The 16,268-nt window shown below is 43.9% G+C and overlaps 1 protein-coding gene across 6 annotated transcripts in view; it reads right to left on the bottom strand.

The window, feature by feature from the left end:
- The window catches only part of FRMD4A (FERM domain containing 4A), a 659,116-nt gene that overhangs the window by 445,935 nt on the left and 196,913 nt on the right, over positions 1-16,268 (bottom strand). Inside the window, exon 1 of one of the 6 annotated variants that reach the window (XM_023256377.2) lies at positions 5,027-5,074. The exons of the other annotated variants lie outside the window; for them this stretch is intronic. Coding sequence (XP_023112145.1) covers positions 5,027-5,059 — 33 coding nt within the window. The 5' untranslated portion in view covers positions 5,060-5,074. Of the gene's footprint in view, positions 1-5,026; positions 5,075-16,268 lie in introns of those variants that run through there. 6 annotated transcript variants of the gene reach the window in all.

Raw genomic sequence — 16,268 nt, forward strand, 5'->3', positions numbered from 1 at the left:
TTAATGATTTCTAGTTCACAGAGCTCTGTGAAAGGGAGAGTCCAATATTTTATCAGAATCCACGTATCAAGTAGATAGAACACAGTGGATCATTTCAGGCAGTACTCTCCATGGAGTCCTGGCAAAATTTCAAGCAGATTTAGCATAATTCTAAGCGACTTTAAGGGTTTCAGGTACTGTCTGATAATTGGCTTAAGGAACCAGAGAACCAATGATTATACTCTTTTGATTCTTTCTTTTGCTATCTATATTGTCTGTAATTTTAGAATTTTTACATCTTACATCTATATCGAACGTAGTTCCAAAATTGCAGTAGGGTGAAGAAGGATAAATCTTGAACTGATTGTAGCTACGTGTGGCACTTACTGTGAGTACACGAGAGCTGGGCTCACAGGACACTATTCTGATGTTCATGCCAAATGCTCATTCTTTATTCTCTCGGCTTTCATTTCCCTGGAAATGTTCCTTTCATGAAAAAAGGATGATCCTGGGGTGCCTGGGTGGCTCAGTTGGTTAAGCATCCGACTTTGGCTCCAGTCATGATTTCACGTTTCATGGGTTCGAGCCCCACATCGGGCTCTGTGCTCACGGCTCAGAGCCTAGAAGCTGCTTCAGATTCTGTGTCTCCTTCGCTCTCTGCCCCTTCTCTGCTCATGCACAGTCTCTGTCTCTGTCTCTCTCTTTCAAAAATAAACATTAAAAAAATTTTTTTAAAGGGATGATCCTTTTAGAAAGACTTCCTTTAGAAAAACTACTTTATGCCACAAATCTGAAGTCATTCCTTCAATAAAGGTCACTGACATGCAATTAATGACACAATGTCTTTGCAGCGGAAATAAGGGAAGTTTGGACAGATAAAAAGCATCTTCTCCGGGGGCACCTGGGTGGCTCAGTCAGTTGGGCATTCAACTTTGCCGAGATCAGGTCATAATCTCGCGGTTCGTGAGTTCGAGCCCCGCATCTGGCTCTGTGCTGACAGCTCAGAGCCTGGAGCCTGCTTTGGATTCTGTCTCCCTCTCTTTCTGCCCCTCCCCCATTCATGCTCTCTCTCTCAAAAATAAAAATAAACCGTAAAAAAATTTTTTAACAATTTAAAGAAAAGCATCTTCTCTGGGGGGTTAGCTAATCGTAAATGGAGAGCAGATATTAAAGACAATAGTATCATAATATACTAAAAAGCCTAGTCAGCACACACAATGGTTACTGAGTTGTCAAGTTAAACTTGGTAAATTTAACACTGCAGCCTTTCTAGAGAGGTTACTTTAGGTCCACTCCCTATTTCCTGTGTAAGCATTTGATTAAAAAACAAGATCCTAGCATTTACAACAACATGGATGGACTTGGAGGACGTTACGCTAAGTGAAAAGAAGTCAGAAAGAGAAAGACAAATCCTGCATGATCTCATTTACACGCAGAGTCTAAAAAGTTAAAAATGAACCGAAAAACCACACTCCTAATGAAAGGGATCACGTTTGTGGTTGCCAGAGGCGAGGATGGGGGCGAGGGTGAGGGAACCGGAGACGGGTGGTCAAAAGGTGCAAACTTCCGGCTGTAACATCAGGTGGTCCTACGACGGAAGGTATGCGTGGTGACCGCAGCTAACTCTCCCATGTGGTATCTTTGAAAGCTGCTAAGAGCGTAAATCCTAAAAGTTCTCACCACAAGGAAAGAGACTTTTTTTTTTTTTTTTTTGGTAACTACAGGAGGAGATGGATGTTAAGTAAACTCATGTGGCGTTGTATACCTTAACCTGGTACAGTGCTGCATGTCAATCATATCTCAAGAAAACGGAAAGATAAAAAAGATGGATGTCCAACCGAGACGTCCCCGCCCCCCCCCCCCCTTCTTGCAGTGTGGTGGAGAAGGATAAATTCGCACCTGATGCTGCGGCTGACCCAGAACCTACTCCGTGCAAAGTACAGACTCGTCTTGACTGCGCGTGGCCCAAGCTGGGTGCTCACTGCCGATGCCCCAGCAGGCACTGGCAAGCAGGATTCGCGAGGGGCCGAAAATGAGGGCAATGGTTTTGGCGGCCTCGTGCACTTGGAGGCAATGCACGGAGGATGAAAGAGAATCATGAAGGTTGGAGGATTAAAACTCGAATCAGAAAAGGACACATTTTAAAACGTGCACAAAGAGTGATGAATTATCAAATTCTTTCCTTTACCCTCCTAGGAGAAATGACTCAATCAGCGACTCACTCTCTCTCTCTCTCTCTCTCTCTCTCTCTCTCTCTCTCTCTCTCTTTCTTTTTCTTTCCCCCTGCCTCTGCAAACATCATTTGTTATGGTTAGAATCCTGAGGCCTGTGTCACGGCCTGCCAGGAGGCCATTCAGAAGTACATCCATCAGCCTAGAGACTCTCTACATTGGATTATATATAAAAGAAAGAATAAGTAGAGTGCCCAAGCGAATCCAGCCGAGAGCCAAAAGCTACGCTCGGCCCGTGTATCACTGACAACACACGGCCTGGGCCACGCGGAGGCCAGCTGCTGTCCTGTCTGTTTCTAGGTACGTCAAGTGTGGCCACCACCCAGGAGACGGCGTGTGCCCAGGTGCCCCCTCTGCAACTGCCTTCATTTTCACACTCGTGAACATTTTTCCACCCCGTTTTGCCACTTCCAGTTAATCTCATGCATATTTATGTACCAATTATGCAAATCCCCAGATAAAAATGCATTAAGCACCCATGATTTAGACTGGTTAAGTCTATTACATGGCATAATGAAATTACTGCATGATGTCCAATTTACCTCAACACTTGCTTTAAACTGTCAGTAAGTTATTAAGTCCCCACAACACAGCAAAATTTAGCTCTGGGAGGCTTTCTTTGTCCAGCCCATCATGATACCCTGAAATCAGAAACTTCAAGCTGAAGCCTTACGAAAGGGGGAGAATATTCCAGAATAGGCTTAATGAGGCATAATGTGGGATAAGGTTTAAAAATGACAACACATTGCCACTGATATAAGTCTGGGTAAATTTTTGAGAAACATTGGGTAACTTCAACAACACAGGACATAGCAATTTAGAAACTAAAGCCGAGTCTCACCGAGGGATCTCATTTCACAGTCAGGTCTTGTTTCCTAAGTATGATGATTCTGTAGGTGACCAAATTCAAGTGTAACTTGAATCTTCAATATGGAAATATAAATTTCCAGAATCAGAAATAAGGAGATTAAAGAAGAATTCACAGAAGCAATTTAACACACACACACACACACACACACACACACACACACACACACACAGCTTGAAGTCTAAAAATTAAAGGGTTTGAATGAGACTCAGTTTGCTATGGAGAGATTTTATGTTTGAAGTTTGGTGGGACCCAAACCCCCATAGTTTCATTGTTCATTAGGTGACGTGATGGTTAAGAAACAAGCTGTGATGTGAATTAAATGATAAATATAATATACGAGCAGTCTGACCCCTGATATCTATTTTTCCCCTATCCCAGCATGCCATTTTCATGGGCCCACAGTGTGATTTATACAGTGTCTGGGTCCTGATTCATTTGCATAGGGAACTGCCTTCCAAGTCTAGCAGAGTTGTACTCACCTAAGGTTATGAGCTCAGATCCACTGATCTGACGGGAGCATGAAACTGCACGATACCAGGACAGGAGGTCTGAGGCAGCAATTTCAAAAGCTAGCCAAATAAACAGATTATCACGCCATCCCATCCCCTAAGGCATCCATACCCTACCCTGTCAATAAAGGGCGCCATTTGCCATTCTCTTTGCAGCGGTAGAACACCGCCCCTTGGATTGAGACATGCTGCCTGCACCCATCACGACTCGGCTACACGCTCAGGGAGTGCAAACAGGTCACTGAGGGGATCTCACCAGAGATCAGCCAGCCAGCCAGCCAGCCAGCCAGCCGGAGGGCTGGAATTAGAACCTCTGGTAACAAACTCTCTTGGGGTGATCCTTCTAATGAGTGACTATCAGACAACTGGGAGATCACGAATTCTCCCCAAGGATGGGATGCTTTCATGCTTAAGACCCTAGTTTTAACATTCTCTTATGACATCGTGGTCGTGCTCATTAACTAGCAGGAAAAAAAACTGCTCAACAAAAGAGTCTATCTGTGTTGGAACCACTGAACGGAGCATCAAAGAGATGAGGTAAATCAAAGCCTTACTCTATTGGCTGTAACTATTCTGTGTGGTTATATAGCCAATTTCCCCCTGATATTTTTGGAAATTTCTGAATAAAGAAAGTACTATTTTTAGCGTTATTTAGAACTTTTGGCCCACCCATGTAGAGTTCTCTGTGGATGCAGCAAATACCACACAGACTCCCCATCATCTGAGCTTTTAATGGAAAGCCCCAGCTCCAAGGCATCTCGAGTGAAAAAGCAAACTCCAGCCAAGGAGAACAAGTTCCCAGAGCCTCCAGGAGATTGTAAGCAGCTCCCTGGGCGCACCCTTAAATGTTACAGGACCAAGTTCTGACCAAGATGTCAGGCGGGTCCGGTGCTCTGGGCTCTTTTCTGCAGGTCTGGGAGCTCTCCGAGAACACACTGGCTTCCAGAATGCATTAACCTACTTTCCACAGAGGATTCCCTGACCCTCTTGCTCTGAAGAAGAGGAGGAGGAAAGAGGGTATTTCCAGTAAAAGCTGGGCACGCTCTGCTTTAAACGTGTTACTCCTCCTGCTACACACAGCAATGCCGCCAGAGAAATTGGTACTTCCTGCAACGAACAGCTCCCGGGGCTGCACAGCCTCCAAGAAGAGTGATTGGAAATCCTGCTAAAATATGGCTGTCTAATCAAGCGAGAGGGGAACTCATTTACCAGGATTCCCATTGTCCGCACTGACAGATGGTTCTCTCCCCCCTGCTTTCCCCTTCCCACTGCCTTTGAGGCTAGCCTATTCTTTCAGAGATCCAGCCTAGTTCTGAAAGAAGACAAAAGCTCAGTGAGCCTCCCATTCACAGAGGCTCCGGGCACCTCAGCTGCCTTTTTTTTTTTTTTTCAACATCCAAGCAGAATCAAAAGAAATCGAGATTCACTCTCCTTACCTTGGTCCTCATCGGAGACAGGAGTCCTTCCATTTTGGCGGAATCCTCATGCCAGTTGCTGTCCTCTCCAAGTTACTCTCTGTGTGTGCTGTCCTTAAGCATCCCACACGAAAAGAGCCATGCGGGGAGTCCTGGTCTCTCCCCTCTCCCGGGCGGTGCCTCTGCACCGTCACCCTGTCTAACTTGAATCTCCAGTGCCTGGAAAGCGCTGTTCCTAGAGCAGCCCGCTCGCTTCCTCGCCCTCTTCCCTCTCTTGCTTCTCTCTCTCCCGAGCTCTCTCCTCCCTCCCTTTCCTCCCTCTCTTTCCATAATCTGCCTAGAGCTCTCTGTGTACCGTGCTCACTTGACAAATGATCCCTGTCTTAGGTACCGCATTTGAGCCAAGAAAAGTGATCTGAACCAAACCACAGGGGCGGCTCACCCAGGAAAGGAGGCGAGGGGGGCTGAGCTCTGCCCGGGCATCCTGGGCTCCCGAGCTCAGCTGTGCAGTCGCTCTCTCTAGAGCTGACAGCTGAAGGCACTGCTTTGGTTCTCCATTCATTTCTCTTTTAAGGAACAGGACCCTGAGAGCAGTGGATCCAGGTGTCACCATTACTCAGCTGTTTTTCTGAAAGCTGAAAAAGAAATCTCACCTCTCAGATATTTCTAAATGCTCATTTGTTTAGCCCAGTTGTTGACACAGCATCTGGATAGTTAACTGGATTTTTTTTTCCTGTCTGACCAGATGTTTAAGAGCATATAAGCAAAGCCTCTTCTTAGGAAAAGTTTCAACACTGATTTATAGACTCAGTTCCTAACAGCAGAGCATAAAATAATAAGCACGTGTAGCTCTCCAGGACTCCAGATAAACCAGGAATGACTCTCTCATTTGGCAATGCCAGTCACTTGTAAAAAGTAGCCAGTGAGAAAATACTGCAAAGACTTGGGTCAGGGCATAATGAAGTTGAAAAGAGGTTTTTTTTTGAACTTTCTTATGTTTAAGGAGTTTTCTATATGAAAATAATTCAACATCTCTACTTCAGCAGGTGACTCCTTAATTGTAGCTAAGAACATCTATACCATTATAAGGGATTTCACATTATATAATGCGACACACAGACCATATGTGAACTCACCGATGATATTTAAGGCTGACATCCTGTGTCCTTTGTTTCTTGGATGGCACTTGTCCCTCTCTCTATCTGCCACGACTCCCAAGATGTCTTGAAGATGGGGCCATCTATGCTGGTTCTCCAGATGGGGTCCTAGGATGGTCCATTACTCTAGTTCTTAATCCTTGATTACCTCAAGTTTTTTTCTAGTTCATTCATCTGTATCTAAGGAACTTCAGATTCTACATCAACTACATTACACTGATTCATTTCCTTGGCTAGTCCCCAGTTCTCTATTCTTAACGTTTTCCCCCTATTATCTTAGGTGCACGTCTACAACCTCATTCACACTTAACCAGGCGCTTACCTCCTCTGACCAGAGTCTTAACATCTTGACAAATCCTCAATGGCTCCAACCTACTGAAAGTAATACTCTGTCTTTATATAAAACATCTTTGCCATTTCTGGGGGCCTCTGGACCTCGTTATCTCTTGCTATTGGCTTAACCATGACGTTTTCTTACACAGTATCCTAGTGTTTGGGGTCCCTTAGTCCTTTGTTTTATTCATTCAATCATTCAATAAGGAGATATAATGCACCTACTGTGTGCCAGGAGGTTTTAGTTTCAGGTTATAGACTGGCGAGTAAGGTAGAGAAAGCTCTTACCCCCATGCCCTTATATTGTTTGCTACAAAACTCAACCAACTCACCAAGCCCTTTCATCTGTCATCTCATTTTTTACTTCGACCTCTACCCATGATATTGTGTTTCTCTAGAGGATTGCAAACCCTACTAGGAGACTCTCCCTTCCACTAGAGCTTTGCTTTCTTTTGGCCCTCTTCCTAACTGGGTACCCATTATCAACTTTCTTTGAGGCGACTAAAAACGAATTTATTCACAAGAATTACATTCCTTCACTGCCATCTTTAATTTTATTTCCTCTCCTCTTCCTCAGCCCTCCCTCTATCTTCTCAAAGGCTTTATTTTGGGGTTGGGGGAGGAAATCACTCTTTGTATGTTCAAGGTATCATTCCTCCTCTGCCTGACTTACTAGCCGCAGATATTCGGACAGGCCTTTTACCCTGGCCGTTGTAGAGCCATCACTCATCCCATGTGCCATGTTCAGGTTTCATCCTGTTGGATTGCTCCTGATTTGAACAAGATATATCTGTGACTTGCTTTTTACTTTTGGCAACTCTTTCCTGAGCCATTCTATTCTGGTCTTTGTCCCTTCCTAGTCCCAGAGACCCTCTCACCAGAATTATCAATCAGAATCACTCCTCTAGAGTTTTCTCCTTGACCTTTTTTGTCTGTGGCACAACGGATCACCCCCTGCTGCTTGTCAGTCTGACCCTAAACTTTAGTTATAGGGGTAGAACAGACTGGGATGGTGTCAAGGTTAAAAAAAAAAAATCAGACTAATTACATGTGTAAGACTGGTTGTTTTCTGACAAACTCTAAACAGAGCTTCCGGAACCAAAACTACTTTCCAAGGCTAGGGGAAGGGTCTTTAGCAAGGAATTGCCAATATCCTATATCATCACACCATATAAGGAAGGTTTAGCTTTTCTGGTTGTTTACATTCCAGTCCCCCAGCCCCTGGAGTCTGGGTTTGTTCATCGTGTTTTTATAGTGGTCTGCAAGGTCCCTGACTAAAGCAACCCCCTGGGAATCAACAGGATTCAGAATCATATTAGGATCTTGAAATGATGCTGATGGTGATGATCGAGATGAAGGTAGCAACAAGTGCCTTGTCCCAGGCACTGCACTCAGAGATTTTCATGGATTAGCTCCTCCTATGAAGGAGGTACCATTCTTCTGGCTATTTTGCAGAAGCTTTGGTTAATTTGCACACAATGGACCTGTATTTAGCTCCAGGAGGCCACACATAGTGAGAATGCTATTTCCTTCTCATCTCCACCAACATACAAAGACTTAAATGCATATTTCATCATCTATTCTTTATTAGTCAGGGGCTTCAAATTAAGCATTTGAAAGTGTATTATTTTAGGCCATCTTGTTAACTCTCTGTATCTCATTCATTGACTTGTTCACAGAATCAATATTCATTGGCCATCCATCTCAAGCCAGGTACCATGGAAGACACTTATCAAGCACAAGTCTTGTATTTATTAAAGCTATTTGTAAAGTGGAACGTGCCAGTCAATTTGTTACTAGCATCTCCAAGTCCTTTAACTACTGAGTACTCCATGTCTTACCCCTAAAGTAGTTAGACTTATTTAGCGATGGGAGGGGGCAGGAGGAGAGGTGGTAGTTGCAGGAGGGCTTACGAAATACTCTAATTTAGGCAACAGATGTACTGTGTCAATGAAAATAATCATTGGATCATTAGGTGTCCTAACACCATGGAGAATGATCACTGTTGCCAAAACAGTCAGAAACGGGAACCCCCATTCACCGCTCTACATCCCAGGTTCCCTTATGTAGGGGTGCTCTCTGCTTGCAACTTCACGTTTTAAGAGAGTTTCTTCAGCTTCAAAAAGGGCAGAATTTACAATCTGGGATTAACTCAGCCTTGGAAGAAAAAGTCAATGAATATCAAATATATAGAAACTGGTGAAATATCAATTAAGTGTGTACCACAGGGAAAGGGAGTCTTAGCTGCAATCCAGCTCAGCAAATTCCCACTGGGTGGTGAGGCCTTCTGACCTACAGAGGGAGTGTCCCTGTTCCAAGCAACCTCTTTTAGCAAATCTCCTTGCATTTGAGCCATTCTTCTTCCCCATTTTGATGTTCAAAAAAAGGAGAGGAGAAATGCATGGATGGATGGATGACCTTTATAATAAACCTCTCTAGACCAGGAGCACTTGGAAATGTCACAAAGGCCATTAGATAGGACATGGTCAGAGGCTCAGATTTCCCATCTCTCCTGCATGAAAACATTGACCCTTTCTTCCTCACATCTTCACCATCTTCAAGGTTAATTTCTTTAGGCCCCTTGTAGTCTCTGGGGACCACAGCCAGTTGCACAATTAAGGTTCATTATCTGAGGATTGGGTTGCCTTGCTTCATAAATGGTTTTCGATTCATTAAGGTAAGAGGATTGTGACCTGACAACCACTTAGGTCTTTTCCTCTGTGACTCATCACTCTTTAGTTCCTACTGGGAAACATCTTCATTAAGACTTAGGCTTTGGTGTGATAAAGGATAGAAAAGACCTTATTCCTGGATTGGTTCCAGGTATCTTGGGCAGCACTAAGGGAGTTATTTAGCTGAGGCTATAAATCTCCTGCTTTCAACCCCCCTGGCCTCTGCCCCTCACCTTGAGCCACATGTATTGGTTTTGCTTCATACTGTAACTGCCAAAACAGATCACGGAGAAAATTTTCGCTTACTACACGCTAAACTAAAGTGCTCAATGAAAGTTGTGATTTAATTTCTATGCGCTTGAATTTGTTTTACCTGTGTAAGGATAAGCATTCTATACGTTATTGTAAAACAGAGATTTTACAGTGACTGGCATTTTTGAAAGGGCGCTCACATGTGTTATCTTTTTAAAACTTCACAATAATTCTGTTAGGTGTGTGTGGCAGGTATTAATTTCCATTTTGCAAGAGTAGGGAGATGAATAGGAAGAAAATAATGTTTGCTGAGCACCAGCTTTGTTCCAGCCGTGACCTTTAAAGCACCATCTCATTTCATTTTCAAAGGTATGTTATGATATGTTATTATAATAATATTATTATTCCCATCTAACAGATGCAAGAACTGAGATTGAGAGAATTAGTGTTGTGGTAGGTTGCATCATGTAGCCTCAGTTATTCATGCATTTTGTCATCTGTCCACTTGCCATTCAGACTTGGTCATGCACTCTTTTTCTCACTTTTCTCTGGGTATGGCTATGTGACTTCCCTTGACTGATGGAGTGGATGTTAACAAATATGGTACAAACAGAAGCTTAAAGATGTTCCTGGGTAGGACATAGGAATTATGTCCTGCTGATTCCTGGAGGAGGATGAAAGAAATCCAACCTACAGACTTGGGAGCAAGCTCAGCCAACATCAGCTGAGCCCAGGATAGATCAGTAAAACTCTGCAAACTTGTGAACACCCAACATCTACCACTGTGTGGCACCTGGTGGTATGTTTGTTATGCAACTAATGGATATCATAACTAATCCAAGACCAGAGTTCCTAAGTGGTCACACAGGAACCAGAACCTGACACAGGAAGACTTAGAACTCCACATATGTCAAGATTTCCTACTCTACTGCAGCTCTGAGAGCAAGTCATGTAGAGTGATGGAAATACTTAATGGTTATTCAAGTATTTCCCAGAGCTCCACATCAGAATCTGAGCTTCCAGACATACAGACTGGCACTTTCATGTTACGAAACACCAAGTATAAGACCTACGGCATTTCATTCCCCGTGTTTCTTCTTCCCTTATTTTCATTCGAAAATGGCGGATGACTAGGGGAAAGAGTGGTGTTAGGTTCTATGTCTTGGTTGATCAGTCATCTTGTCTTTATGATCTTTCAGATTCTCTGTCCCATTTTCTAAAGCACAAGTGATTGCCTAAAGTTATCAGCAATCAGTACAGCAGTTAATTGGATTCTAGCCCTGGGAGACTTCCTTAGCAGCTCTTGTCTTTCTGAAAAAGTGCTGTACGGTGGGAAGAATAAACCTGCCTCTTTTTTTGCATTATTGTGCACGCTTGAGCTGGAAATGGGTCTCTACCTACCTCTGTGTTTTATGAAGAAGTATGAGGAACAGAGTGACATTACTTTGCAAAGAGTTTGGAAAGAGGTATTTCCATTGCTTGCTTGCTTTCAGGGTTTCTGGTTTAAGCGCTTTTGTGAAGAGGGAGGCAACCAACAGCTGCCCTGGCCTCAGATCATTACTCCAGTGTTTGCTTAGGAGACCTCTGGGAGTAGAGATAAGGAAAAAGCTGAGGAGCATGCAGGCGGAAGCGCTGAGGAAGCTGCTGGCACTTTCCTTCCTTCCCATCCCTGTAGAGCCGGAATCGCTCGGATGCTCCTCTAATCCTCTCCACCCACCTTCCCTCAAAGAGGGCTTTCAGTTAGCATTTTATAAGGTCTCCTGTTTCTGCTGGAAATAAGGCAGTACGGCGCTAAAGGGTGTCATGAACGGGGAACATTTTTTTCTTGAGATCTCCCTCAAAATGTTCAGGAAGGTCAGGCCTCAGACAAGTCCCTTTCAAAAACTGGCTTGCAATTGTTTATCGAAGCGTGCGTTTGGATGGGATAAGAATGACAGCGATCCAAAGAGATGGGAATCCAAGCAGTTTCTGCTTCTGAGACTTGTTGGAACCCTGAAGCTGTGTAAACAGAACGAGAACTTTTTTCTCTAAAGGGCCAATCCTGCAAGCTGGGGGTGTGATTGTGGCCATCTCGTATAACCCTCTCCATCTTATATCCCAAAAGCACATCATTAACCACTGAGCTCATCTAGGCTTGGCACTGGGGTGCTGTGGGGTTCTTTCAAGCCACACATATGTGTTAAGAAATGTCTCAGTCCATTCGGTCTGCTATAACAGAAATGCCATAGGCTGGGGGGCTTATAAACAACAGACATTTATTTCTTACAGTTCTGGAGGCCAGGAAGTCCAAGATCAAGGTGTCAACAGATTCAGTGTCTGGTGAAGACCTGCTTCCAGGTCCACAGACAGCCTTTTTCTCCCGGTCTCCTCACATGGCAGAAAGGGAAAGGAAGCTCTTTGGGGCCTTTTTAAGGATACTAATCCTATCATGAAGACTCCACTCTCATGACCTAATCACCTTCCAAAGACCCACCTCCCAATACTATCACACTGAGTATTAGGTTTCAATATATGAATTTAGGGGGACACAAACATTCAGTCTATAGAAAGAACCCACTGGATGTCAGGCCCAGTCAGAGGCTCTGCCCTGAGGTTGTTACCAAGGTAATGAATGTGGGTGATGGCTCTTGAAAAATTCCAAGGATTGGAGATGAAAATCCCAAATTGGGGAGGGAGAACTAGCACAGAGGGTTGGACCACAAAGTGGAACCAAAGGTGGAAGGAAGTACAATTCACCCGGCATTCTGGATTAAGGCTTCCTAGAGGGGGCTACTCTTGTGGCTTCACGGCTATCTAGAGAAGATCACTATGTTGGGGCCATTAAGATGGCAGGATGGGCATGCTGAAGTATGGGATCGAAGAGTGGATTTCAGGCCAAGAAAGAAACACATGCCAAGGAAATCTGGGGGCTGAAAGTAGTATGATATGTGAGGGCAGAGGTAAGAAGTCTGAGGTGTACAGAGTGCTGATAACAATCTCCAGGTTGTATGATCTCTGACGTTATTTTTCTTAATTTAAAACTTAATTTATACCTTTCCTCCTTTGAAAAAAATCTACACAACATGCACAAATAATAGGCATAATTCACTTTATACTGTCAGTATTCTTATGAAAAGTTGCATGTTAATTTATTAAAATTCCACGGGAAGTTCTTTTATATTACGAAGCCTCATTCTTTTAAGTTATCTAATATCACAAGTTGAAGTGCGCCCACCTGAATCGTACTTGCTTGTCTCTTTAATTGACAGTAGTGGGATTACTTAATAGTGGAATTATGTTGAGAATGTGACCTTTCAAACAATAAATGTGCCTCAATGTGCATTATTTTCATAGCTCTGAGGGGTTTTTCAGATCAATTCTGCATCTTAAATTTCATTGGCCAGTTTTGACCTGAGGCATAAAGGAAAATAATTGCTCGCCTCAATTTCTTTCTGTGTTAAAATCATGAAGTTAATGGTAGATATTGATGGGCCTCTTTTATCCAAAAACCTGGAAGCATGCTCTGTTTTGCAAACGATATCTTAACCTTGATATCCAAGTATGTGCCTTCGAAGCAGAACTGTTGTTTCTCACAAATGGAAAAAGAGGCGCCAGTGCCCGAGGTCACAAAGTCATTGACTTTTGGATCAATCAGACGTGAGGAATATTTCTGCCTCAATTCTAATAAAACATGATTTTTCTGATTCAGAACCTCTGCCTGCACCTGAGAAACCAAATTCTGAATGTGAACAGTATTGACTTTAAACATAATGGCAATTAATCACACGAACCAAGAGAAATGATGAGGTATGAAACACAGCTGCAGAAAAAAAGATTTTGCTTGAAAACTTTGCTATGGTTTCCAAGCGTGGTCACGGAATGATCACCCAGCCATGGTCAAGGGAAAGGAAATGGAGCAGATCGTCAAAACTCTTCTACCTGAACTCATTTTCTCTATCTAGCTTATGGAATGATCTTGATGATCTTTCCTGGTTTCTCAAGGCCAGCTTTCTAGTCTATTAAATGTAAAGTGGGAAAATCACGAGTTCCCACATGTTCCAAAACCTTCCTGAAAAAAATGGTACTTTCTTTCCAATTTAAGTGCATTCATTTGCTCAACAAAGATTCAAGATCTCAGTGCAAGGCACCGTGCCCAGCTCCCAAGGGGCAGTCTGAATATTCATAGAAGCACATGCCCAGGCTGGACAAGACACAACTTCTTTTTCACCTCAATGAAATAAATATCTCCTGAAGCTTCTGTCCAAAGAAACTCAGATGTATGGCACACAGGCTATGTGTCAGAATAGAGAGGAGAGAAGTTTGGTGAGTAAAGCCACATTTTTTTTTAAAGGAAATGCTGGCTTTCCTTGCTGTATCCTCATGCATGGATGGCCAGGATGTAACTCTGCGGGCATAGTGGAGCACAAACAAACATGACCACTAAAGTAGTGTGGGGTGTCTCCCTTTCATGTCTGAATATGTTTACACAGTGACACAACCAGAGAGCTTGGAATGAAAGAAAACAATGCCCAGGAGAGAGGAATGCTTTGAATCTGGGTCGCTGGACCTTGATTTCACTTCTTCTTTGTTAAACCAACCTGGGCCTATTACACATTTTGGCCATCCTTTGCCAGAGTCTGTGTCTGGACAGGCCTTTCTTAGGCAGTTAGCTCCGCAAGAACATTCCACCCACCTTTTCCTATGATGTGTATTATATGGTGTAGTCCAAAGCCACTATGGGGTCAAATCTGCATGTCTGCTTCAAGAAGCCTAGAAGATGCTGTTTGCGTAAGGCTCTTGCTTCCTGGGAGACCCTGGAAGAAGGACTTAGAGATGGATTCTTTTCATTTTTTCATTTAGTTCTAGACATCCACATGAGAGATGCTTGTGACTTAACCTCAACATCTGTAGGGTGTTCTTGGGGAAAGAGGGATCATCCTCAGCAGAAGGAGAGGTACTAAAGATCAGAACCCCACAACGAAAGCAAAAACCCAAAACCCTGGCAAGCCCCAGCACTATGTGCAGCCTTCCTGACCCTCCTGAGGACTTAGGGTTAAGTCCACCAAAACAGAACTAGAACACTGAAACCTCAAGGACCTGTTGTGGCAGGACAAAAAAAAAAAAAAAAAAAGGCTCCATGTATGCAGAGGGAATGTACCTCATGCGTAAGAAGGTACAAGGGTAACAGCATTATAGGTGAAGGTAATCATAACCACATAGCTACGGCATTGATGTTGCAGCACATATCCGTAATATGCTTGTCAGAAGAGTGACAGGGTGGCCCTGGAACCAGAGTCGGACGTGCGTATGACTGGCAGCAGAACCAGGACTTGGCAGCCACATGGAGTATCTCCAGTGGCCACATGACAGCCAGGCAGTTCTAGAGGGATGTGGTGGTGGCCGACAGGAGAGAAGGCTGGTACCAGTCAAAACAACAGGGAGGTGAAATCCAGCCTAGTCTTGGAAGGCACGGGCTGAGCTGGGCTAGACCCAGCAGAAGCAGGACTGGCCAGGTTCTGTGTGGAGTGGGACAGGATAGGAACAGCAGTGAGGTACAGATAGCCTCAGCAGTGGCTCCAAAACAGCAACGGGCAAAAGTAAAGCCAGAGCAGAGTTACCTGGGTCAATGGTAAGGACAGGAGGTCAGTCAGAGCACTGGCTGCACAGAATCCATGGTCAATGGAGCAGCGGAGTAGGTAGGAGTGTGCGCTGGGCCCACGTGATCATGTAAGGAAACACGATGGTCTGAAAACCCTGCTGCTCTTTTATTCAATGTCACCTACGTGTGACCCACAGGAATAGACCGTGCATCTTCTTTCCTCTTAATGATATTCATAGCCTCCTAAGAGAGGAAAGGGTTACTCAGCCTGAGGCTGCAGCTGTTGGGTTGAGCCCAGGAGTTTTGACCAGAGGATTCAGAAAGGGAGCTGTGGCCTTCACCTGGTCAAGGTGGCCCTGGATAAAAGTTTTACCCTCAAAGACTAATTTACAAAAAAGAAACAGCTTATATTCTATTAATACAATGATGCTACTTCTCAAAGGCATGGTAAGCCTAACTCCATGATATAAAAGCAAAGGATACTGGAATGGAATTCGATATCAAGTGTTTTATCCACTCATTTCACAGATGGGTATTGAATCCCAGGGAGCTCAGTGAATCTCTTTAGATTACACAAGTCCTTAGAAAAAATCCGATACTCCTCTTACTCCAACATACTATTATATGCCCTTTGTAAATAAAGGGATTTTGTTTAGACCAGGCTAACAAATGCTGATAGAATGACCTGGAAACTCTCCGTAGACATCTGCTTTGACCTGCATCCAACCATTTCTCTGCTCACCCTCAGTGTATGTGGGGAAAAGGCCAGCCAAGTGTGGTGGGCAGAAGAGTTGGAGGGGACTTGGGCCCATTACTAGGAAGTAGTCAAGAACACTTGCTGAATGACCTATTTGGGGGTTAGCAATAGACAACTTGGTTTTTATTTGAGTCCATAATTTGCTAGGAAAAAAGAAAGATAAAACAAAGAGAAAGGGAGGTAAATCGAAACATATGATGCATACTCCCCTAGGGCACTGGCTGAAAAATGAAAGCCAGGTATGATTCTGCCCAGTAAGGAGGCAGAAAGTAGCTTCTGGTGGTGGCCAATCTCTCTATTGCTTGAAGAGGGAGGATGATGTGTGCCATTGGCCTCATGGGCTGTATGGCCATGGGCTCCCCATTTGCCCACAAGGAAGGTGAGGGGATATGTACCCCATAATGCGAGTTTTCATGTCTAATACGTTCCAGGAAAGATACCCCCACATGCTTGTAGTTCCCTCAAATTTTATACATCCCAGCACCTTCTTTCTCCCAAATGAGATCCCTCTCCA

The sequence above is a fragment of the Felis catus genome, chromosome B4 (genome assembly GCF_018350175.1).
Source record: "Felis catus isolate Fca126 chromosome B4, F.catus_Fca126_mat1.0, whole genome shotgun sequence".
Lineage (NCBI taxonomy): Eukaryota > Metazoa > Chordata > Mammalia > Carnivora > Felidae > Felis > Felis catus.